At 31.7% G+C, this 24,919-nt stretch overlaps 1 protein-coding gene across 7 annotated transcripts in view; it reads left to right on the forward strand.

The window, feature by feature from the left end:
* LOC129905842 (neural-cadherin-like) overlaps positions 1 to 24,919 on the forward strand; it is a 658,269-nt gene that overhangs the window by 19,911 nt on the left and 613,439 nt on the right. For all 7 annotated transcript variants that reach the window (XM_055981444.1, XM_055981445.1, XM_055981449.1 and 4 more), the window contains exon 2: positions 22,441 to 24,203. In XM_055981444.1, the coding sequence (XP_055837419.1) occupies positions 22,694 to 24,203 (1,510 nt within the window). In that variant the 5' untranslated portion in view covers positions 22,441 to 22,693. The remainder of the gene's footprint in view (positions 1 to 22,440; positions 24,204 to 24,919) is intronic.

Genomic DNA, 24,919 nt, shown 5'->3' on the forward strand with positions numbered 1-24,919 from the left:
AGAAACTGAAACCGATCGTGTTTGGTTGGTTGGACGATCGTATCGTATTGGATCGGTGCGATCGGTGTGCTGGCGCGAGCTATTGCTATTCGGAATGTTATGTTTTGTGTGATGGTTTCATATTTCAGTGACATTTCAATGGATAAACGATGACCCAATAAACACTTCTTCTTTTTTTTTTTTCTTCTTCTTCTGTTTTTTTCTGATCGAGGATTCAGTAAAAAAATATCGAATTTCATGAGAAAATAATAGCCGTCTACTGTGCATATTTATTTTTATTTATTTTTTGTAACCATTTTGTGAATAGTTTTTTAAAATTAACATATGTTTAACAAACTTATAAAAAAAAAAAAATATATAAATAAAAATAATAAAAAAAACACCACACAAACCATTTAAAAATGTGTCACCCACTAATTAGCATATGGGAACTTCGGTTCTTCTTCGTACGAAAGAGTATAACGCAGCTACTATGCGTAACGAAGTAACAAAAAAATATCTATCTTTTGTTTGCACCTAATGAAATTGTAAATATTTAAAAACTTTTAGATATGACACCAACGCCAGAGTTTTTTTTTAAATTTTATTTTATTGTTTATCACACAACATTTAACTTAATGGACTGCTTTAACATTCATTTAGTTAAAAAAGGCTGTGTTTATTTAAATTTTAATTTAATGACTGAAAATATTTTTATTTATTTTTATAGTTTTTTAAATGCGAATGAAAATGATATCTATCTTGTTTTAATGAGCTAAATAACGTTGTATTGTGACTCATTTTTTTTTTGAAATTTATGAATCACGCTAACACCTTTATTGAATAGAAAAAGATATAAATTAGATTAATTTTAATTTTTTGTTTTTTATTATATTTTATGTTTTACGGGCGTATAATAGTCAGAGATTTGTGTGGGATGATTGGAATGGAAGGAGAATTGTGATCAAGTGAAATATTTTTTGACTACCAGTGACCCGATTCAGGAACTATAAAAATATTTCTGTCCAAAAATTTATGAGAAATTTGACTTTTTCTTTCAAAAAAAATTTATTTCATATGCGAGGAATTGCAAATATTTATATGTAGGTGGTGTAGGTGAACAAAATCTTAAAAAAAAAACTGGTTGGTTTAGTTGCTTCATTAAAAACTCATTTTATCAATCGATTATGAACCAATATTTAGAAAAAAAGTGGTTAAAATGGCTAAAGTCATCCATTTCAATATACATACCTTGGGTGGAATCATGTAAGCTGATTTTTGATAGTTGACTGTGAAATTCAAGAAAATTCGTCTGTGTAAGATGATAGTCAAAAGTGACTATCATATTTTTTTGACTTTTTCAACTGACCTATTTAGGTGTCAATTTGATACAATTTAACATTTGTAGCATATTTTTTTCTTGGCTTTCGTGGTGCTTTTACTTTGTTTGGGAAAAAGGAATATTTTTGTGCCTGTGCAATTATTTAAAGCCTACAAAATTAAAATAAAGTAAATGAATACGAAATAGAAAATAGAAGAGTCAGACTTGAAGAACAAATTAAATTATATTTTACCTCCACAACTCAAATTAATGTGCAATCATACCTTTGTACACAGAAAAAAATAATTTCAAAATAATATTTCGTGTTTTTAATAGACTCGTACAAAATTTTCGAATAACATAACATACTTTTTTGGGTATATTACCCATTTTGTATCTGCCATCTAAATTAAAAGTTTATACAATATTTTGTGGGTAAGCGATCCTTTTCGAGTTTTGTTTGCTAGGTAGATATTAAAGTTATAAATTATTATTTTAAGCGTTTTAAAAAATATTAACTTACGTTTTAAATAATTGTCTTCTCAATTATTGTAGCTATGGAAGTGGAAAACTGAAGCTCTTCATCGGTTTTTTTTAAATTTACTGACGTTTGACAGATGTCAAACCCAAGTGATACCAAGTAAACCAAAATTAAAAATGATCTCAAAACGATCAACTTACACAGATGGAAATAAGTTGACTATCAAATTTGATAGTTCAAAATATGATAGTCAAATATCATTTTAGCCGATTCCACCCCTTATATATTATAGTACCAGACGTTGAATGACATCTTAAAGAAATAGGGTTTTTAAGGTAAGAAATTGTTGATCAAAGCTACTTGAGACTGCATCTGAAAATAATGTAATATGCAGGGCAAGGATAATACATATTTTTTTTCCGCATTAATAAAAGCATTGGAATAAGACAGTTTTTCGAATCAAGTAATTTCCTTTAAAATGGCATTTATTTGTTAGTGCATATTTTAATGATAAACACATATTTTGCGTCATATTTTTGAAAAAGGGAAGAATTTTTTGTATTCACTTAATTTTTAATTTGATTCAAGGGTGAAGGTACGCAACTTATTCATTTTAATTTCAACATCCATGAAAGAAAGCATTTTGCAGCACTTAACATAATTCCAACCGTCACAGTTTCTAGTTTTACTGCAGTGAAAAACCTACTATGCAAATAATTTTGAAAATTTTGAAGAAGTTTTCAATTAATTGGATGACTCCATAATCGTTTCGTCAAAATCTGACGATGAAGAGGTTTTGGTAAACTTTTCGGGTAGAGAGATACTTGCGTTCAAAGATGCTCAAATGACACCGACTAAATTTGAACAGTCCTTTTCCATGTTCAAAATTTATGTCAGGCCAAATGGGCAGAATTTTATCATTTAAAATTTCAGGAAATATTTTGTGGTGTATACCAAAACAATTTATTCTAAAGATTTGTTTGCATATACACATGTAATTTAAATTTAATGTTTTGTGGTTTTTTTTTCTAGAAGATTTTATATTTTCTATTTATATTGTTACTTTGTTTAAATTTTGACGGAATTCAGTAATTTTTTTATGTTTTTAATGTCTTTTTTTTTAATGCATATTTTCATTGTCTTAAGCGCATATTTTCAGATTTAAGGTGCATATTTTATGCACATCTTTTGGGTTGGTAATTATGTAATTATATTCAGCAGTTCCTTTCTTGGCTGCTTGATTTTTTTGAGGATCTAATCCTCCATTCAGGGCCATGCTCGTTTTTCATTGATTGCGGCATATGTGTTATGTATATCTAACTTTTAAACTAATTATGACTATTTGACAAATGAGGTATTGTTTGAAGCACCTTACTTATTAGTCTAATGACTCTAGGTTATGTTAAGTTCTCTAATATGGTGCCCTCTAGAGGAAAAATCATGAATATCTGATAGACCTGCGCTCAAAATTCTATTAACGAAACGGATTACTATATAAGAAAAAAAAAAATCGAATTTTTACGTTTGGTCTTATTTCAACATGACAAATTGCAAAAAAGGCTGATTCCTCATTACACTTTTTCAGTTTTATGATACAAAAATTTCAGATATCTATTTAAATTTAAGTTCAAATTTGAACTAATCTTATGCCAACAAAAGATAGTTACAAGGAGAATCATGGTGCCCCATACAACACTAGGGGCTTGTTACACAGCAAACTACATTAGCTTTATGTATATCAGCTACGTCAAAGACTTTGGACTTCTCCAAGCAGTTATTGGACCTATTGCACAATTTAGACCATGAAGTATTTCCCGATGTTCAATCAGAATCAACTACAGATTTTTGAAGTCGCTGATATAGTTGATGTAATAAGCCCTGATACAGGCCAAAGGTTAAATTAAAAGAAATACCATCTTTTAGAGACTCTTGACAAAATTATAAATTTTCTGACTTAAATAAAATAACTAATCACAGAAATAAAGGAATTTATAGGTACTAAATAAATTATTGAAGTTTAATTAATTTTACTGTTAGAAATAATTAAAATATTAATAATAATATTAATATTTTCCATTAAGATTATTTTGCGCCATCAACTATGACTAAAATGTTTGCATTATCTTAATAGCTTTGCTATCAGTACCTACCTCTATGACTTTTTTTACCCGGATAATGTTCAATTTTCAAGTTAGTGTTGGTAGGTACATCTTAGCGCTATACATATTATCAATTTCTATGACGGGAGAATCAAATCAAAGGTTCTAATAGCTAGTTCTGTTAGAGTAGCGACGCAATTGTGATTTTGTCATTCTCTCTAAACTAGAACTATAAATATATTAAGTGAATGGAAACAAATGCAAAATAATGACAGAGAAAATGCTGGAGATGACAACGGCTAGCAGAAAAAATTGTTTTCTTGATAGAAGACAATACTGTTTCAAAGACTCGGATTCAATACAGGATCCAACAGATTTCTTCTCAAAAAGAAAGAAATATTGTGTTGCTTTTGTGAAAAATAACTTCATTTGATGGAATCGAATGTTTTTTGCCGTCATTTTTTTTTACTGAAGCGAGGGATGACCTTAAAAATTGTATACAACTATTTTAGGATTGATAAAATGTACGTATACCTATGAACTATCTTTGTTCTGTTCTTAAGGTTTACTAAGTGTTTTAAAATTCCATGGGCTTTTAATATATAATTAAACAAGCTGTTGCGAAAATTCTAGAAGATATGGTACCTATTCGATTAACTTTCGATTGAACACTAAATGTCCGGAATTTCTGACCATTGCTACCTCCTATTGCAATACGTTTTCCTTGCTTCTTTGTTTTCATTTTAAGAACCACTTTGTTCTCTTCGGTCATATTACCCTATATTCCTCTTTCGGCCACTTCTCTATATTTTTTTGTCCATAATACAAAAAAATTGAACAACAATAAACTTCAATTACAAGAGGCGTTGAAAAAATATCGGAAAAGTAACATGTGTGTTCCGTAATTTAATCCAAATTCCTGCTTTTTGTGTTTCGATTTATCCGTTCCAAACTACGTTTAGTTTGCAAAACATTTCTCTATAAATCCCCTTTTTCAAATTCGGTCATACCTACCTTTTGATAATATAATTTTTCAAAATATTACCCATGCACACATTTTTATAAATGAAAATTCAAAAATAACAATAAGAACCCCGCAGTTTATAAGAGCATCATCGAAAGAGCATCCTTCCGGTACATACCCTCTTTTGTATACAATATATTGGCATAGGTTCGACACAACAAACATGCAGCTGCTATTTTCACAATAAAAATTTATCCATATATCCCTTTTTGATAACACAAATCGAGATGAGTGTGTCTCGATAAGGGTAAATATCTCCGTTTTGAAAAATATATTTTATTCGTCTCGGAAACATAATTACATATTGGAATTTTGTTCCGAAATCGGAATGAAACACCCCTCGTAGACACACACACACACGCAACACATCACAGACGAAATTCTTATTGAATGTCATCGACCGAAATGGGAATGTGTTCATTCACGTTGCCGTGAGTCGTCGTCGTCGTTGTATATCGTATAGCTTCACCTACCTAGACCTACCCTATATTTGCTATATTTCGTGGTGCATTTATCTAGGCAACCCCTAGCTGATTCCTATTGTTGGTTTTTCGTATACTCTATTCTATTTCCAGCACTTGCATTGATTACTCGCTGGGAATCGTGTCTGGCACTGCTGTTGCCTCTGCTCCATTGTCTGATGGCTTATAATGGAAAAATGGAACCAAAACTACCGAACCCGATGACACGACGACACGACAACGACAGACGACACAACGTCAACGTCAAATATTGCGCTTTCATTTGAAAATGGCACGTGCATATACACGTCTGGGGTAGTTCCTAGCTATAATGCTTGCTCGAACACACTATAATCTCGAGGTACCATGATGATGATGGTGATGGAGAGGGTTGGAACTTGGTTGGGTTGGAAATTAGAAAAAATTTAATCTCAACGCACTGCAGGGTGGCAACTAGCAAGATTGTGTGAAGGAAAAGTGGAAATATAATAAAACTGATTACTTCCCCTTATTCACGTTTCTTTTAATTATACAATTTTAGTCCCGCAGCTATGAATGTATAGTCCTTGGTACTAGAGTTGGTAGAATGCACACACAGGACGACGACACGATACGACGACGAAAAAGGACACTTAATCACCAGCGAATACTAATTATGGAGAAGCTGTGAAACCTGGCGATTGAGTGAATACACAGTGTTAAGAGTTCTTGTTGGTCGCTAAGTGAGATGGATTTTTTTTTTTTTTTTAATTTCTTGTCTTCACTTTTTTTTTATTCATTCATTTTTAAGTGCCTGTCCAAGTCCAGTGTGATAATAAAGCGTATCGCGTTGCTTTAATTGACAAAGTTCTTGAGTATTTCTTTGTTAAAATGTGTCAGCAACTTAGATTCTGATTCTAGAATACTTACCACTACCATCCTGAGTGCAAAAAAGTTCATTAAATTCTGTGATAAGAAAAGAGTAGGTAATTTTTTTTTTTTTTAATTTTTGTAATTAAACAAAGACAAAAATGTCAGCAGATTTATATGCGGAACGACAGTTAGGATTTTAATTGAATTTTATTTTTTGTTTAGAAAATTTTATTGTTGTTTCTTGACTTTTGCTTCCTCGTTTATTGATACTTGTTTTCTACGTAATTTCAAATATGAACGATCAAAATTAAATAGAATTTTTCATGAATATTGTCTGAATTTTTGTGTTTATTTGATGTACCAACTTCTTTTCTAACACTTGTGATACTTCCCAGGAAACCTGTGATACTCACGTAATCAACCCGTGATACTTACCAGGGCCTATTTCTCGTCGAGCTACATGTACTATATCAGCTACATCAACAACTTTAAACTTCAATATGTCCCATGGAACCTCACGGCCAAAATTTTAGTATTTTTGAATTATACCGACCACAAACAATACTTTCCAAGATTCAATGGAGCTTTACTAGCTCGGCGAGAAACAGCCCCAGGGCAACTAGACATACTTGAAAAGGCACACCTTTATACTTAACTCCTTAACGGGGGAAACCTATGACACTTACCGGAACAACCCGTGATATTACTAGAGCAACTCGTGATACTTACCTTTGAAACCCTGGTTTCTTACCAGGGCAACTCGTGATAATTGACTGTTCAACCAGTGATACTTAACTCCGCGGTCTGTGGTCCTTAACCGTGATATTACCAGGGCAACTCGTGATATTTACGTGAGCAACCTGTGATACTTACCGGCGCAGTCTGTGGTAGTTAACGGGGTAACCTATGATACTTTCCGCGATTACTCGTGAAACTTATCTGCGATATCCTTAATATGTACCAGGGCAACCTGTGATAATTACAGGGGTGGCCCATGATAGATACTAGGAAACCTGTGATACTTATCGAAGCAACCGGTGTTCCCTACTGGGACAACCTTTAGTACTTTCCGAGCAGCCCGTGATACTTTCCTGTAAATCCTAGATACTTACCGACGAATTGTGTGATGCTGAACAGCTCAATCTGTTATACTTCCCGAGACAATCCGTTATAATCAGCCTTATCATAATCATCCTGAATCCTGAAAACCAAATACCATAGGAGTTTCGAGCCTGTGATACCACTTTTTACAAATTCTGAATTTCTAAGCAAATATTTCAAAAACAACTGAAGTGATAGGGTCAAATACCAAGCCAACCTGTGATACTTATTTGGGCAATCCCTGATATTTTCTTGCGCAGTCTGTGGTAACCTATGACACCTAACGGGATACTAATCGGTGTTATCCGTTATATTCACCAGGGAAACCTGTGATACTTATAGGGGTGATCCATGATACTTAAAAGGAAGCCTGTGATATTTACCGGTGACACATAACATAGGACAAAAATAAGTCTTCTTTTTTTTCCGTTGTTTAATCATTCTGGAAGACTGAAAGAGTCCGTTAAAAGTGTCTGTTGATCGAATACTTAAAATGTTGAACGCATCTGTTGACGATTGAGTGCATTGAGTTAAGTCCAGGTTGATAATGTTTTGCAAATGGGTGTTCTTCCAACCCAAGACTCAAATTAATTTTTTTTCTGGAGGAGTCATATGAAATCGCTGATCCAGTTGTTAAATGTAGTATTATTTGCCCTTTAGCCTCGGATTGGTGAAAGATTTGTTGCTTCCGCAGTACCAGTTCATCAAATTGGATCTTCATTTCTTCTCTTGTCCTTCATTTTGTCTTTACATAATATTAATTAAGGATCTCCTAAAAATTTAGCTTGACTACAATGTTCACCCAGAAGATTTTTATCTGCTGTTGTCAATTTCGAAGTCTCCACTCCATAAATCGAACTGGGATAGTTAATGTCTTGTAAAAGGGTTTCTTGGTTCTTTGAGCACTGATTTCATGGTGCTAGATTGTGGTGGAGTCAAAACGTATAAAAGTCTCCGACATTTCCTTTAGTTTCTGTTACATTTTTTTAAATACAACATTGATCAGTTCTCAATTAAATATTGAAACTTTGACATTGTTTCAAAATCAAAAAATTGAATGTTTTGTGGTTCGGGTCAGCTAATCTACTTTGTTAGAAGCATTTCTATCAACAATGTCTACCTATTGTTACTTTAATTTGTGAAAATGAAAAATGTAATCAATAAGCTTACAAAAAATCTTCCAATTTGTTACCCAAATAATAAGCTTGAAATTGTTTTCTTTTGTCAATTCAACCAAACCAACAGCAAAAGAGGACTACTATATATCACCACCATAAAATGTGAAGATTGTAATTCCTTAATTTCTTCCAACTCCAAAAGAATAATCACTTTACGACACTTATGTGGGTAAAAGCAAAAGGTCAGTAAAATTAAGTGACTGTGTCTGGTAACATTACAAAAGTTCCTTTATACTGACAAATTGATTCTAAGCAACATTCCAACTTAACAATATCCCTATTCCACACCACACGTGCGGATCTTCATTTATCAGAGAATGTTCAATGTCCATTGTTTGTTTGAAAGAAAAAAAAGATTCAACCTTCCACATTAATACAATACAGAAAAACTCGTTGGTTACCTACCTTTTTATATCCAATGATAGGTATTCCATTCTTTATTTTAAATACACCACTTTAGCATTGAATAGCAGCTAACTTGTTTCCTTTTGTAACGGATTCTATTCATAAAATAATTTCTCAGCGCGCAGCCAATGAGTCTTATAATTTTCCATTTTCCATGAATAGAATTACAAACTGCTCTCTTCATGATGTTCTATCAAAATAAAACCGAAAAAAAAACAATAGTTTTTCAAAACATCAAGAAAAACTCATATTGTCTTCTATAACAAGTTTCCCGTTGATATAAATGAAACCAATTTTTACTGAACAGCAATATTGATAGGGACACCCATGGTCTTATCGAACATCCGTTAAACAATTTTATATATCTTCCACAAAAAAAAACAAAAAACAGCATCCCGGAATCTATAACCAAGCCAATTATAACTTTCCCATCATTATTTTGATATTTAAATATTTTCTCAAATAAATTAGTTGATATTTTTTTTTTATGTTATTAATAATTGTCTTTTGATCGAAAATTCATAATATATTTTATCATATCAAACCTGTAATTTCCATTTGAACCTAAATCTTAAACCACCATCAGCACTAGATTTCATGGGAAAAACTGAATCTTTACCGTATCATCGTTGATTTTATTCACAGAATTAACGATAACTAATATTTTTTGTTCCGCTCCAGTTAAAATTAATTTCCAATTAAATTTCGAGTCGGGTTAAAAAAGAAACAAGCTATATGTGATTGACATCAATATGTGTGCTGCTTAAGGTTTTCATCTGCTTGGCAGGTGATAAGTTAAGTAGAGACACCGAGAGAGCTTGTTTGCTTCTATCACCTTATAAGGTTTATGAAAATTTATTGATCTATATCTTAATTATTAATTGCGTTCCATGCTGATTAAGTGCATGAAATACATTTTAAAGTAGTGCTCCCTTCTTCTCAGGGCCGGAGGTAGAAAAATATTTGAAGAGTGAAGTAAGAAAAGGGAATTTATTCAATATTTTTTGGAAAGCTATGATAACACTGGTCGGCAACGAAAATAGAGCTTGAACCAAATCATACTTTTCTAAAGTATTCTTGTTTGCTGATTCCGAAATCCGAATCCGAAGTCAAAATTTTACTGGAAATTATTGAATATAAACAGGTCAAAAACGCGTTTTTTTGGTACTTTTGGCATTGAATTTCATCAAACGTCAAAAAATATTTCATTCGAAATTAGTTTTTGGGACTTTATAGCAACAATAGTGATGAGCTCAGCGTGATGGAATAAATCTGTGAACAGTTTTGAATTCAGCACACTCAAGTAAATTTCTCTCAATGTGTACATATGTATCTATAACGGAAAGAGTTTATGGCAGTGGCAAATATGAAAATGTTGCAGCGTAATATACAAAAGTATAGTAGTAAAGAACAACAATTTCCTCAACAGAAGTGAGGAAAAGAAAAGTAATGCGAGTAAGCAAATCCCTATATTCTAAAACTAGAAAGCAAAGTTTTCAAAACGTTGTAAATACACTAACATAGTTCAACTATAAATCGTTCGTTGGTCACCAAGCGTTGAAGACGTTAAGGAAGCTGTTAAAAATTTTAAGAAGATCAAAGCCGCTTACTCGCGTAGCACGTCTATGGGACTCTTCAAACATAGAGGTGAAGGTTATCTTTGCCTTGGGAACAGTGCCGATGTCAATATCTTAAACAAATGGACATCATCGACCGTCCCGATCGAGCTGTATTCGACGTTTTCCAGATATCTAAGTGGGTTTTTAACGTAAATAATTACTCCGAGAAACCGTTAGTATACTAACGATTTGACATAACGAATGTGTTCAAAACTCGTAACTTCTCTAATAGTAGAGTAACTAAAGCAAATTATTAGGGAACCCGGCCGAACAGCTCTGATTTTGACGATTTTTTTTTTCAAACGTAGGTAATTATAATCATTTTTAGCAAAAAAACAAAACCGACTTCCATGGATCAAAACTAGGTTTTATGGTTTTTAAAATAGTTCCTATGGCAAAAAGTGAACGAAATGGGACCATACTGCAGCCACCAGCTATCCAATACAAAAAGAATTATCAAAATTGGTTCACTCAGTCCAAAGTTATGCGGTAACAAACATAAAAAAAAAAAAAAAAAAAATACAGACGAATTGAATACCTCCTCCTTTTTTGAACTCGGTAAAAAATACTTCAAAGTCTATAGATTAACAATTGCCGGTGTTGCCGTATTGTTTTTTAAAATTAAAATTAAATTTTTTTTTAACAAAACCATTTTTTTTGCTTAAATTTCATAAAACAAATGATAGCAAAAGGTTCTCTAGGTAATTTAAGGAAAATATATAAAAGGCAGTAAGGGACAATCTTCCATCGTTCAAGCGATAAATGCAATTTTCTAACATTCTGACCTCAATCACAAAAAAAATATTTTGAAAACAACGGCAACACCTAAAATATTTTAAAATACATTTTTAAAAAGCCAGAAGCTCATTCTTATCTCTTGAATTTAAATCCACTAAATTTGATCAAGACTTTTTGAAAAAATGGTCCTCAAACTCAGAATTAAAAAAAAAATGTTATTAGAAAAATTTAAAATGACTTTTTTCCAAACTTTTTCTAATAAAATATGAATTTATTTAGAAAAAAAATTTTTGGCCATAAATATTATCAATCGAATTTCGAAGCAAAAAAGGTAAAATATATCACACTTTTGAAAAAAAATGAAAAATTACTTCAATTTCAATGGTTTTTTTTTTTATTAAAACTGAATTTTTGCATTGAAATAATTAATTTTCTCAAAGACTGTGGTGAATAGGAACTTTAAATTTTTGCTATTTAACTTTCAACAGTAAGGGTTATTAAATGAATAAAAAAATAATTTTATGTTTAGATGTTGAACTTTAAAAAAAAAAATAAGTTACATTTTTTTTCAAAACTTTTATTAAAAAAAGTTCTTCGAAAATAAAATACTTTTTAATTTTTTTCATAAACCGTAATACATATTGACATTTCCTTTTATAATTTAGAATCATAATAAATGCGGCCAAAAAAATTTGAAAATAAATGCATTTTATATAACGACCAAGTTTAAAAAACGACATGTTAAAATTTTTTCAATAATTTTTTTTTTTTAATCTGAGTTCAATTACCATTCTTTCAAAAGCCGTTCATTCAATTAACTTAATTTTAATTTTACATATATGACTAAGCTTCTAGCTTTTAAAAAATGTATATTTGAATATTGTAGGTGTTGCCGTTGTGTTCAAATATTTTTTTTGTGTTTGAAGTCAATTAATAAGAAAATTGCATCTATCGCTTGAACTATGGAAGATTGTCCCTCACTCCCATATATTTGTTTTCCTTGAATTTCCTAGACAATCTTTTGGCATCAGTTAATTTATGAAATTTAAGAAAAATTTTTGAAAAAAATTTGTTTTTGTTCACAAAAATCTTCAGTTAAATTTAAAAAATCAAAACGGCAACACCGGCAATTTTTAATCTATAGACTTTAAAGTATTTTTAATTACCGACGTTTGAAAAAAAAGATCATCAAAATCTAAGCTGTTCGGCCGGGTTCCCTAATATTGCCAATTTTTGAGCTTTAGTTAATCCACTATAAAAAAAAATGGATTCGGTCTGCCATTTTAAATTGTTTTTTTTTTTACAACATAAGACAAAACAAACAAGAAGTAATTTTTGCTTACCCTAGCGCTGCACAGTGGTGACTATTGAGCTTATTGGCTTCAAAAAACATTTGCACTTTTGCACGGCCAAGTTGTCAATTTTTTTTTTAACTCATTCCGGGGCAGTGGCAGGGCTACCTTCGTAGATTTTCAAAAAGAGGCCAAAAAAGAGGATTTTGATAAAAAAAAAGAGGCCCCAATAAAAAAATGTGAAAATAGAATAAGTTAAGTACGACAGTCACACGAAATACTTCATTTGCGCCTTTTACGAACCGCAACACAAACCTTTTAACATAATATCTTAAAATTAAAATTGTATTTGAACATAATTAGAATAATATAAAAACATTACCTGTGTATAATTTCTTCATGTAAAAATCAAATCAACGCTAAACAACAGTAACGTATATTTTTTTACAATCGAGTCGTTATAATTGAAAGTGGTATAGGTCACATTTTCCTTGATTTTCAAAAAAATGTTAATTTTTTTAATCAAAAATAACGTACATAATTTTAAAAAAGAGGAAAAGGAGGAACCAAAATATCAAAAAGAGGGATTTTTTTGACAATTTTTAAAAAGTGGAGGGAAAGTGGATTGGGTGAAAAAAGAGGAAAAACGCCTCTTTAGAGGCGCAAAGGTAGTCCTGGGCAGTGGTATGAAAATCGTACAACCTTTTTTTAGCACTTTTTTAAACTTAAATGTGCAATGCTATTAAATTATTACCAGATTTCATATTGGTAGATTGCACATTTAAGCTTGAAAAATGCTAAAAAATGTTGTACGAAAGAGTTAATTCAAAATGGTGACTCTAATAAATTTTCTAACAGATTTTGATATTCTAAATTCGAATCCAAAGTAAAAAAATCTCACGAAACGTCGCGTTTTTGAGATATATCTATGTATTTAAACCCCTGTGTAAGAAAGTCCCGAAAAAATTAGTGAACATGATTTTCCTGCTTGAAAGGGCTAAAAATTTAACCTGTTCCCTTCTCTTCCTTCAACTTAACTTTTTTAATAGATAACGTAATCTAAACTTGATCAAATTTAAAACAGCAATGGTTAAAGGCCCCCATAACGCCAAAGTCGCTTTTTAGGCTACAACCATGTGTTTTTTTTTTTTAATGTTCTTACGGCTATATGCTATGTTGAGCATCAACAAACGCTCATTGCAGATTAAAGAAGAGAATTTTAATTCAATATCCAAATGAAGGCAGGGACTTTAAAAAATTTCTTCGGTATCTTTTAGATACCAAAGAACGATTTCTTTAATTATTATGAATTTAATTTCCATTCAATTTCGTGTAATTTCGACTTTATAGCCACAATTTTAATTTTATAAGCTTATATGATAACCTTTCTAGGTTATCAAAATCAAGCTGCTAATCAAAAAGCTTTTTACAGACAGCCATTCATAGAAAGTAAAAATAAACAAAAACTTGAGGAGTGTTTCTTTTTTTATGTATGTTTATTTCTCCTTTGAACCCATATTTCCCTCCCGAAATAACAATAAAATAGTGACAAATCTTATCATTAAATTTGGATTTTAATTACCCAAAACATTGTGTAGGTATTCTCTTATTAATGTTATGCAAATTCTAAAAAACCCAATATGGTTGATTAATCAATCAGCTATGCATAAATTCTTCTTCTCCCAAATTTTTTTTTTATTTCTATCTATAATTCAACATCACTGCATACATCAATAAAAAAAATACAACAACACATTCGTTGAATATTTTAAGCTTTTGTTTGGTGTTAATATAGGAATATTATTGTCAACGGGAGTCCACAATTTGATTATTGTCATGCTGAGGCAATGATATAATATTCATCATAATTTGGGGGATTTTTGACAAGGACAGCACGGGTCGTTTGAACGCGACACTACTCGAAGTGTCTTGCACTCCATATGTTTTGATGCAGAAATGTTCCTTGGGGTCTAAATAGTAAGAAAAAAGCTTTTTTAAAATTTTCTATCGAGCTATTCGTTTTTTATGAGCTTAATAAGTTATGAAAAAACGTACTTTTACGTACTTTTTCACACGTTTTTGTTAATAACTCTGTTAATAATAATGGTAGAAACTCAAATAATGGCTCTATTTTTAGAAGAAATATGCCTCTTTTTAACGGCATTTCAATCAAATTAGTGGCATTTTTAGATCTTCAGATATTCGAATCTAAGTCCGTTCATTTTTTCTGCCCAATTCGATTTCACTAATCAAAAAGTTTTTTTTTATAGAAGTCAGGGTATACTTTTCTAATGGTTTTTCGTATGCTGAACTCGAATCCGAAGTCAAAAAAATTCCATCACATCAAGTTTTTGAGATATTACCGTTAGAAAATCAAAAATACCCTTTTTTAACAGTTTTTGAGGTTATGTCATCTTGCGTGATAATTTTTTATAATTACATTTGTAGCGGTTTCTTAAAGAACTAAGTTTCTTCTTTTAAAATCCGTTTAAATCATTTCGATATCGCTTTTCTTCTCCGAGAAATCTTAAAATCAATTCAACATGTTTGGTGAATATTCTCTATGAAAAAAAATCTTATGTTCGTTTGGGTTTCATGGCAAATCGCTAAAAATTTTTGCATTCCTTTAAGTTTTTTGGTTAGTTTATCTGTAAGAAAATTTTTGACTAACCAAAAAACTTAAAGGAATGCAAAAATTTTTAGCGATTTGCCATGAAACCCAAACGAACATAAGATTTTTTTTCATAGAGAATATTCACCAAACATGTTGAATTGATTTTAAGATTTCTCGGAGAAGAAAAGCGATATCGAAATGATTTAAACGGATTTTAAAAGAAGAAACTTAGTTCTTTAAGAAACCGCTACAAATGTAATTATAAAAAATTATCACGCAAGATGACATAACCTCAAAAACTGTTAAAAAAGGGTATTTTTGATTTTCTAACGGTAATATCTCAAAAACTTGATGTGATGGAATTTTTTTGACTTCGGATTCGAGTTCAGCATACGAAAAACCATTAGAAAAGTATACCCTGACTTCTATAAAAAAAAACTTTTTGATTAGTGAAATCGAATTGGGCAGAAAAAATGAACGGACTTAGATTCGAATATCTGAAGATCTAAAAATGCCACTAATTTGATTGAAATGCCGTTAAAAAGAGGCATATTTCTTCTAAAAATAGAGCCATTATTTGAGTTTCTACCATTATTATTAACAGAGTTATTAACAAAAACGTGTGAAAAAGTACGTAAAAGTACGTTTTTTCATAACTTATTAAGCTCATAAAAAACGAATAGCTCGATAGAAAATTTTAAAAAAGCTTTTTTCTTACTATTTAGACCCCAAGGAACATTTCTGCATCAAAACATATGGAGTGCAAGACACTTCGAGTAGTGTCGCGTTCAAACGACCCGTGACAGTTGACCAAAAAAAAAAAAAACTACATACATAAATTCTTTTGGTTTCCATAAATTTGATTTGATTTCTATCCCTCCCAATATTGTGGATAGGGTGTGAGATTTTTAGTTTGAATTTTCCAGTGTATATGGTAGATTGGATTTATAGTTTAATACCTATTTATGGGCTAATAGATAAATTTTTTATTTATTATTTTTTTTTTTTTTCATAGAAAAAGTATTTAATTAATTGATAATAAAACATGTCAATATCAAATTGACAATAAACCATATTTTAGGATATTTTATCTGTCAAAATAATATTTAATTAACTCTCTAAAATTAATCCAATCATTCAAAGCTGAGGTAGATTAGAGAATTTGGGTTTAGAAAATATAATATTTTAAATATTTGAGGTTAACCTATCAAAATGAGGTCAATTATTCTACTGAACTAAGCTAATGATTTTGATGGGATCGATTTTTGAACCTATACCTACTAATTCATATGATATCACTGGTTTACAAGGTTTTTGTTGCCGAAACAAAAATATACTTTTCTGAAGGTTTTCGGTGTGCTGAACTCGAATCCGAAGTCAGAAACAACTAATCAGCTCCCGTTTTTGAGATATTACCGTTAGAGTTGAGTTTTAATTTTTGTTGAGTTGAGTTCTTCGGGCCTTATTCTTTTGTATTTTGTTTGAGCCTTTTTAGTAACGGTTTCTATAAGAAATATTTTCCATCTTTCGATACCTGTTTAAATCTTTTCAATATCTTTTGTATTACCCGAGATATCTTAAAATGAAGTAAGTGGTTTTGGCTTCATATATCATAAAAGAGATAATGACAAACAACTGAGGATATCTCGGGCAGTAAAAAAGATATCGGAAAGATTTAAACAGATTTAAAAAGGTGGAAAATAGTTCTTATAAAAACCGTTACTAAATATGCTCAAACAATTTTCCTTATATACCTAAAAGAATAAGGTCCAAAGTACTGCATTTTCTAACGATAATATTTCAAAAAAGGGAGCTGATTCATTTTTTTGACTTCGGATTCGAGTTCAGTACACCGAAAACCTTCAGAAAAGTATATTTTTGTTTCGGCAACAAATAAAAGTTAAATTTTGTTAACCAGTGTAAGGTTCATGATTAATTTCGAGTGTTTTTGGGGATTTATGTATTTTATTCTTAAAATAATCTCACAAATCAAAGTCTTTTTGAAGTTCGTTAAAACTTCTTTAAAACTTTCTATACAACTTCAACAAGGTTTTAATTTTTGTAAAGAAATATGTAACTTTTAAGTTCAGCTTTATAGAAGCTGTAAAGAAGCTGTTACTTTAAAGATGCCTTGGTTGAACAGGGAGCCTAATTTTTGTTTTTCAAAATGTGTGTTTTATGTTTGATACTAAATTCGTAAGACCAGTAATCAAGTAAACTAATATTAAATCCACTATTGTTTAAACTTTCTGCAGCAGTTATAAAAAAAAATCATAAATCTTCAACTTTTTAGCTCTTAAGTCCATAATAAATAAAATTGTCATTGTTATCCAACCGTATTTTCAAACAAAATTAATGCAACTAATATTTATCTTTTAGAACAGTCTATCCATTAAGTAACTATTGTTGTGCATAGATAGGTACTCACTCTTAAACAATAAAAACCACTTAAAATCTCCTCTTAATTTTAATTTAGTTTCAAAAAGTTTTGCTCATTAAACAAGAAGCAACAAAAAAAAAAACTAAGAAAAAACAACAATAAATTGAAAAAGATGTCCTTCGAGAATATTCATTTAAAAAGAAAACAAAATTAGCCTCAACCATCTCAGGAAAAACAAGCAAATGCTTAAAAATACATCCACTCAACGTTTCGTTGACCAATTCTTCATTCTTCAAGTTCTGTTGAAATTTTTCTATTCCCGAACAAAAAAAAAAAAAGAAAAGAACTATCTTCATCTCCAAACTAGAAAAGGAACAAAAAAAAAAAAAACTAAAACTAACCACCAATCATTATGGTGGTCAGACATTGCATTCTTAGCGCATCTGCATCAACCATCATCAACCCAGCAACAGAAGAACTTGAAAGAAGACACAGACATGAAAAACAGTAGAAAAACAAAAATCCTTCAGGAAAACCCTCAAATGAATGGGAAAAGTAATGAAAATATGGACTCTCTCTCTCAGCTCTCTCTCTCAAGTAGATACCTAGTTGAATATTGCTTGAACCACAGGGATTTGGCATTGTTCATAAGTATTGGGCTATTCATTGGGTTTGTGTTTGTTAAAACCACCATCGTCGTGTGTCTGTGTTCTTTATTTTTTTTTGCCTGACTGACTGCCCTGCCTTGCTTGGGCCCGGCACGGCTGCTGCTTGACTGCTTGGCTGCGCCTGATGCCGTGTCCTGTTTTTTCCCCTAATGTTTCAAATTGATATCTCTGGTTTTTGTCTGGCATCAAGCACACACAGGCATCAGGGTTGAATTTTCCGGGACGGATGCCAAAAATTATTCGACTTGAGGTCATTGTACTTTCTTTTTGGTGCGGTCGCGTCATCAAGCTGAAGTTCTTTACTCGACCGCAGCGGCAGCAGAGTGGCGGAATGAGTTTTGTTCATCAGGGCAGCATAATGCTGCACCATCTTAATACAAATTTTAGAGAACACTCGAAGAAATGAAGTTCTTTAACTTTACTATCTTTGTCGTATTGTGTCGTTCATTCGGGGTTCTTGTTGTAATTGAACTTTCCAGACATTTCTTCCCTTTTCGATTATGGAAATAAAGTTCAGGGGTTAAACCAGACAAAAGAGTTAAAATGAAGACAAGGAAGGTGTCCTTGATATTTTGGTGCATGTCGTTTTTTTGTTTTGTTTTTTTTTTCGACGCGTGTCTATTGTAAACACTTCGCAGGTTAAAGAACCTAATCTCAACTGGGTGTGTAGATTTAGCACGAAAACATCAAAATGAAGAGCTTATCTATGTATGTGGTACGTATTTGATTAAAAAAAACGTTTTCTCTTTCGAGGTCACTAAAAGGCTTGTAACTTTGTGAGGGCGGGGCACTCAGTCCGAAAGATCAAATGTTTGCTGTTGTATGTGACATAACCATTCCAAGGTTTAAACCTCAAGTTCGCAATACTATCCAAATATTCAAAATAAAAAATTCGAAAATTTCCTACCTATCTTCAGTTTTTTGCTATTTTAACCCTGAAAAACTAGTTTTCGATTCTTAATATGGTATTAGTTTTCAAGGTCACTAAATTTTCTAAAATTTGAGTACCACAAACGCCCTTATAGACCTCATAAGACTCAAGGTATTTCTGTCCAAAGATTGTCAATTTTTGAAAATTTTAAATTTTTTCAGAAATTTTCGACTTTTCTTTAGTTTTTTGCAATTTTAACCCTAAAAAACTAGTTTTTGATTCTGAATATAGTATTCGTTTTCAAGGTCGCTAAATTTTCTAAAATTTGAGTACCACAAACACCCTTATATACCCCATAAGACTCAAGGTACGACTGTCCAAAGATTGTCAATTTTTGAAAATTTTAAAAATTTTTTTAGACAAATTATGAAAAAGAGGTAAATTCTGTAAACGAACCTGAATTGAGTCGATTTTTTTTGTAAAGGCAGTTAGAGGATAGAAGATTTCGGCGCACAATTCATCAAAAGTGCACCAACCTCATTCCTAACTCAAAACTAATTACCAATGCAAGTGTCCAAAAGAAGACATAAATCACTATTTTTTTTTACAAGCCTCTAACTCGCCCTTACAATGCCTTCATCACTGCCAACAAACTCCCAAAAACAAAATAAAAATGTTAGGAAGATGAAAAAAAAAGGGTTATTGGCCTCAGAGCCTCATAAGCATAACAATGAAAACAATGAATACCAGCATTTTACCTACATCATCTACATTTCTTTAGAAAAAGAAAAAAAAAAAACTCCTCCTGATTGCATCTCGGAATTTGGAAGCTGATAGTTGCTGTTGCGAGGCAATGAAATTTATAATGCAACAAAACTATATACCTTTTTGGGGACATGTTAACACAAACGATTGAAAAAATCGATAGCACCAATGAAGTTAACTTAAGATTAAGTTCTTGTTTTTTTTTTTTTTTTTGGCACCTTTTGTTGTTAATTAGTGGTCACAACAAATTTTTGTCGGCTTCTTCAGATACATCGCAGACATACTACACTAACATAGATTTATTTACTACAAAATATAGTTAACCTTTGTTTAGGGTGTGTGCTGAAGTATTTATGTTAATGGCTTTTTTGGTTAAACATTGAACACAGAAAAGGAAACAATTTTTGTTGTTGTTTTTTCTTTATTTGTGTTAATAGGTTGTTTTAGATATATTTTTTGGGGATTGAGGTTGTAAATAATTTTGTTTTGGTTGTTTTACACGCAACATCTACAAGTAGTAATGTCTATTTAACAAAAAAAAAAAAGAAAGGTAATAAATGTTTCAATTTCATTTACAAAGGTATATGGATTGTTTCCGTGTAGAGGACAGAAAGAAGTTAAAAAAAGTGCGGTGGTCAAAATGTCCTCCTGTGTTCCGAACAACAAGTATAAATTGATTGCCAGAACCTTTTTTTTTAAACAAATATTGGTTTTAGAACTTTGTAACGTGTCTGCGTGTCTTTAATATTCCATACAGAAAGAAATTGAGTTAACCAAAAGGTTAACATTTAAGACATTTGATATAACCTTTAGAACTATTGTGATATTTAACTTTCGACTATCGAAATTATTGTAGCAAATTGGCATGTATGGGGTATTAGAAACGACATGTCGAACAAAGGTCCATAACAATCACGCTAGACGGTGATAGATACGGGATCTATAAGTTCGAAAAGGTTTATTTTTCAAAATTAATTTCGAATTTGCGTTTAGTTGTGATCATTAAAAATAGTACCAACAATAATCGCTCTTTTAGCATATTTATGTAGGTTTTAGTTTCATTCTGTATAAAATAAGCAGTTGGATTGCCTTACTTTTATGCTAAACAATTTGGCTTGAAGACATAGACAAGGCCCGAAAAATTCGAGCTCTCTATCAGCAGTTTCTTGAAATAAGCTTACAACTATCATTATACAATTGTGGGCCTTCGGTTTGTTTTTTGTTATATAATTATAATGACGAGCTTAAGTTTCAGTTTGATAAGATAATTGGAAGTAGGCTAAAATTGGATTTGGGGTATTTCGAACCCCGTGCCTCTTTCCCCGGGGTCTGGACCTCCAAAGTATTGTGTTGTCCTCCGAACTACATTTGTGTATAAAGTTTCAGTTCGATACGATAATAAATTGGAATTGGTTCAAAATTGATTTCCTAAATTTTATTATATTGCTATTTTGTTATAACGCTTTCGTTTGGTAATTCTTAGAATTGTCCGGAACTACCCGATTCGGAATGCCAAACAAACAAATTGTAGGTATTCCATTTTACCCATTTTGTAGTTTGTGTATTGTATTACCTACCGTGAATAAAGAAATAATTTATTTGACCCCAATTACATTTTCTTTAACATCGGTTACCACCGTTTGTTTGTATTTTTTTAAAATTTACTTCATCAAGCAAAAATGATTTTCCCTCATAAAACAAACAAAATTATTTAAAAATTAACGTTACGGTTTGAAATTTAAATGTTTGGATTGTGTGTGTGCTTCTGTAATGGATTTTTTTGGCTTTAAATCCGGAATAGATTTTCTCTTCCATTTAGAATTATTATAACTGTTATTGAGTGCCAAAATCATTCGGAGTAATTCCGAACAGTTCCGGACCACCAAATGAAAACGATATGAATTGGTTACTAGTGAACCTAATAAAAGCGTATTAAAAACGAAATATTAAAACGTACCTATACTTTATTTCATTAGGTCCTCAATAAGAAAAATAGGCTACTCTATCATACTGACATAGGTATTTTATTTACCTATACCTTTTCATACCCTCTATATCTTCAATACATTCAATTGGACAGGGTACCTAAGTACATATTTATTGACATTATTACTACATCTCTGCTTCAACTCATTGTTCTATATTATTTCAACAATATTTGTTTTATCCTGATTACACTTCAAAATTATATTAACAAACAAATTGATATTTCATCATTCCACTTAACATCAATAACCCTTCTCTTGTAATCTAATAAATATCGATTAGTTTCATTCAATTGTGAAAAATTCTATACCCTTTTTGTTTGACATTTTATGGATACCTATTTGTTTTAATACAAACCACCACCCAACACCCACACTATATCTAAAATGACTATTTCAATATTTATTTGAATGATAAATTTCTAATCCTTGAAATATGCTATACCTACACCATTTTTGCATTCTTTCATATCAAAACACAAAAATCTGTTGTGAACATCATAAAATTTTGATGTGATTTTAAAATCACTTTGATTTCAATCAATAGAATTTTAACCAAAAATCAACAAACAATCGATACTAACATTTTTTTAATTTTCTTTTTCAGATAATGTTCTAACCTCAAATTTCTATCAAAGGACTTCCGGAATTGTCCATAAATGTCTATAAAAATATTCATCAAAATGAACTGACTCCAATTAAAATTTTCCAAATTAAAATAAACAAACTCTAAAAAAAAATAAAACAATATTTCATTGAATTTTATTTTATATCGGAATTTTTATTCTAACGTGGAAAACAATTAAACGTCGAAAACGATTTGGAAAAATATATTTTGAAATTGTCGTCCATTATTAGAAATGATGGCGACACGGTACGCGGACGACACCACACCGTTGGTGGTGTTGTTGGTCGGGAAGAATAATAATAAATGTTTTAAGCAAAAAAAGACACGACATCCAATAACTTTATTTGCAATTTTATCTGTATTAGTTTGTAGTTGCAATGCATTCGATTTACCAAAATCAACTCCATCATCAATTAGCCATAATAACGATATGTCCTTAGTCCTGCCGCACGATACATATCCAGGATTTAGTATTAAAAAATTCAAAACTATGCCCATTTCGAATAACAACAACAATGCTAGCAACTATCATCTCTTGGAAACTGGCTATTCCAAGTTCTTTACGGTCCTGGAGGATGGTGTCGTGATGACAACCTCCGACATATCGCCACTGGTTAATCGACCAGTTAATTTGGTGGTTGTCGAAGAGACACCCAATTCAACATCAACGCATAATTTGCAACTGTTCGTTATGCACCGCAAGGATATGTTGCGTTTTCCTGGTTCGATGTTGGACGCAGCTGGCGAAGTGCGAGAGAATCGTCCAGCGGGAACACGAGTCCGTGGAATTCCTCTAATGCAGGCATTCTCTAACCGTGATTCGCAAAAGATTAAATACACTATTATCGGTGGGAATGAAGATAACGCCTTTGCCTTACAGGAAAGACATCATTCCAAAGGCAATCTAAAGGACACCATAGTGGTGGATAATGATGAGGAGAGTGGCGTTTGGCTAGTGACCGCCAAACCGCTAGACCGCGAAACAAAGCAATACTACGATTTGTCAGTGCAAGCTTCGGATTTGGATGAAGTCGACAAAACTGTTTCGAAAGTTGTCGTTACGATTTTGGATGAGAACGATAATAGACCAGTTTTTGTGAACGACGAATACAAATTCGCGGTAGCTGGTGAAAAATCCATGGATTTGAATGGAAATTTCACCACAACATGGAAACGATTTACGATTTTGGGCAAAGTTGAGGCTAAAGATGGTGATGGTGATAAAATTGCTTATCGTTTGGTTGCACCGAGTAATATTGTTATTATTGTTCCACAAACTGGTGAACTTATGTTGGCAAGTGAGCCTGAGAAGACTGAACTTCTACTCGATGTTGAAGCTCATGATTTGAGATATCCCAGTTTGGCATCGGCTAAGCCAGCTAAGGTCTTGATTGAATTTGTTGCACCGGAACCGGTTTCGTTTATAATGCAACATCTTGATTTAAGTCATGATTCGGTGAATCAACATTCGCATCGTCGTGATAAGAGGAGGGTAACGCGCGCGGTCCGTCCTACGAAACGTATTGAATTCACTGAAGCCGATGGCGATACAGAGGGTAAATCTGTATTCCAATTGGAAAAGGAAACGGATAAGGAAACTTTTAAGATTCGAGATGAAAATCCATGGGTAACGGTGGAAACTAATGGAGCGGTGCGTGTTAAGAAGAAGTGGGACTATGAAGAATTGGGACCAGAGAAGACTATTGACTTTTGGGTTATTATCACGAATACGGGACATAATGGTGAGTGATTTTTTTGTATTCTTTTTTTATAAATTTCTTTTTAAGTTAAGATTTAAAGAACCTTAAGGATTTGAATTAAGTTTCAACAATATTAAAATTAAAAGTTAAAATTTTTAGACTTAGGACACTATCAGTTGATAGACTATCATAGATTATATAAATTATATTTGGGGAGTTCGTTTTGAATATAGTGCCATAAGAGCTGGTACATATTCATGATCCGTTCCTTAATAAAATTCGTTATTAAAGATGCTGTGGAGCCGGAACATGCTCCAGTCTTTTCGAAACAGTTCAACGAACACAGAAAACGACACGATCTTGACCCTACATTATTATTATGTAAAACTTAACTCGACTTCAACATTGTTTGCACAAACCTCGCCATTTTGGTGATGTCTATTTTACTGAAGCTTCAAATTCGACTTCTAGAGTGGTTCCTTTTCTTGTAATAAAAGGCTTCGATGATAGATTGATCAAGCTGAACTGTCTAACAGGGAATGTCAATTTAAAGAATTGTTTCATTATATTTCAAACAGTTCCGTCTTCAGTCAAGGTTAAGTAAAAGGTTTTGTAGGTCAAGACTCTATTTCTATTCATTCATGGTTTATTGATTTTGAAGACACAAAGGCCAGAAATTTAAATGGCACTGGGCTGTTTGAGAAGATTCGAGTATAGTTTTAGCTAGAATATTCGATTGGAAAACGCTGCAATGGTCT

This window comes from Episyrphus balteatus, chromosome 1 (assembly GCF_945859705.1).
Source record: "Episyrphus balteatus chromosome 1, idEpiBalt1.1, whole genome shotgun sequence".
NCBI lineage: Eukaryota > Metazoa > Arthropoda > Insecta > Diptera > Syrphidae > Episyrphus > Episyrphus balteatus.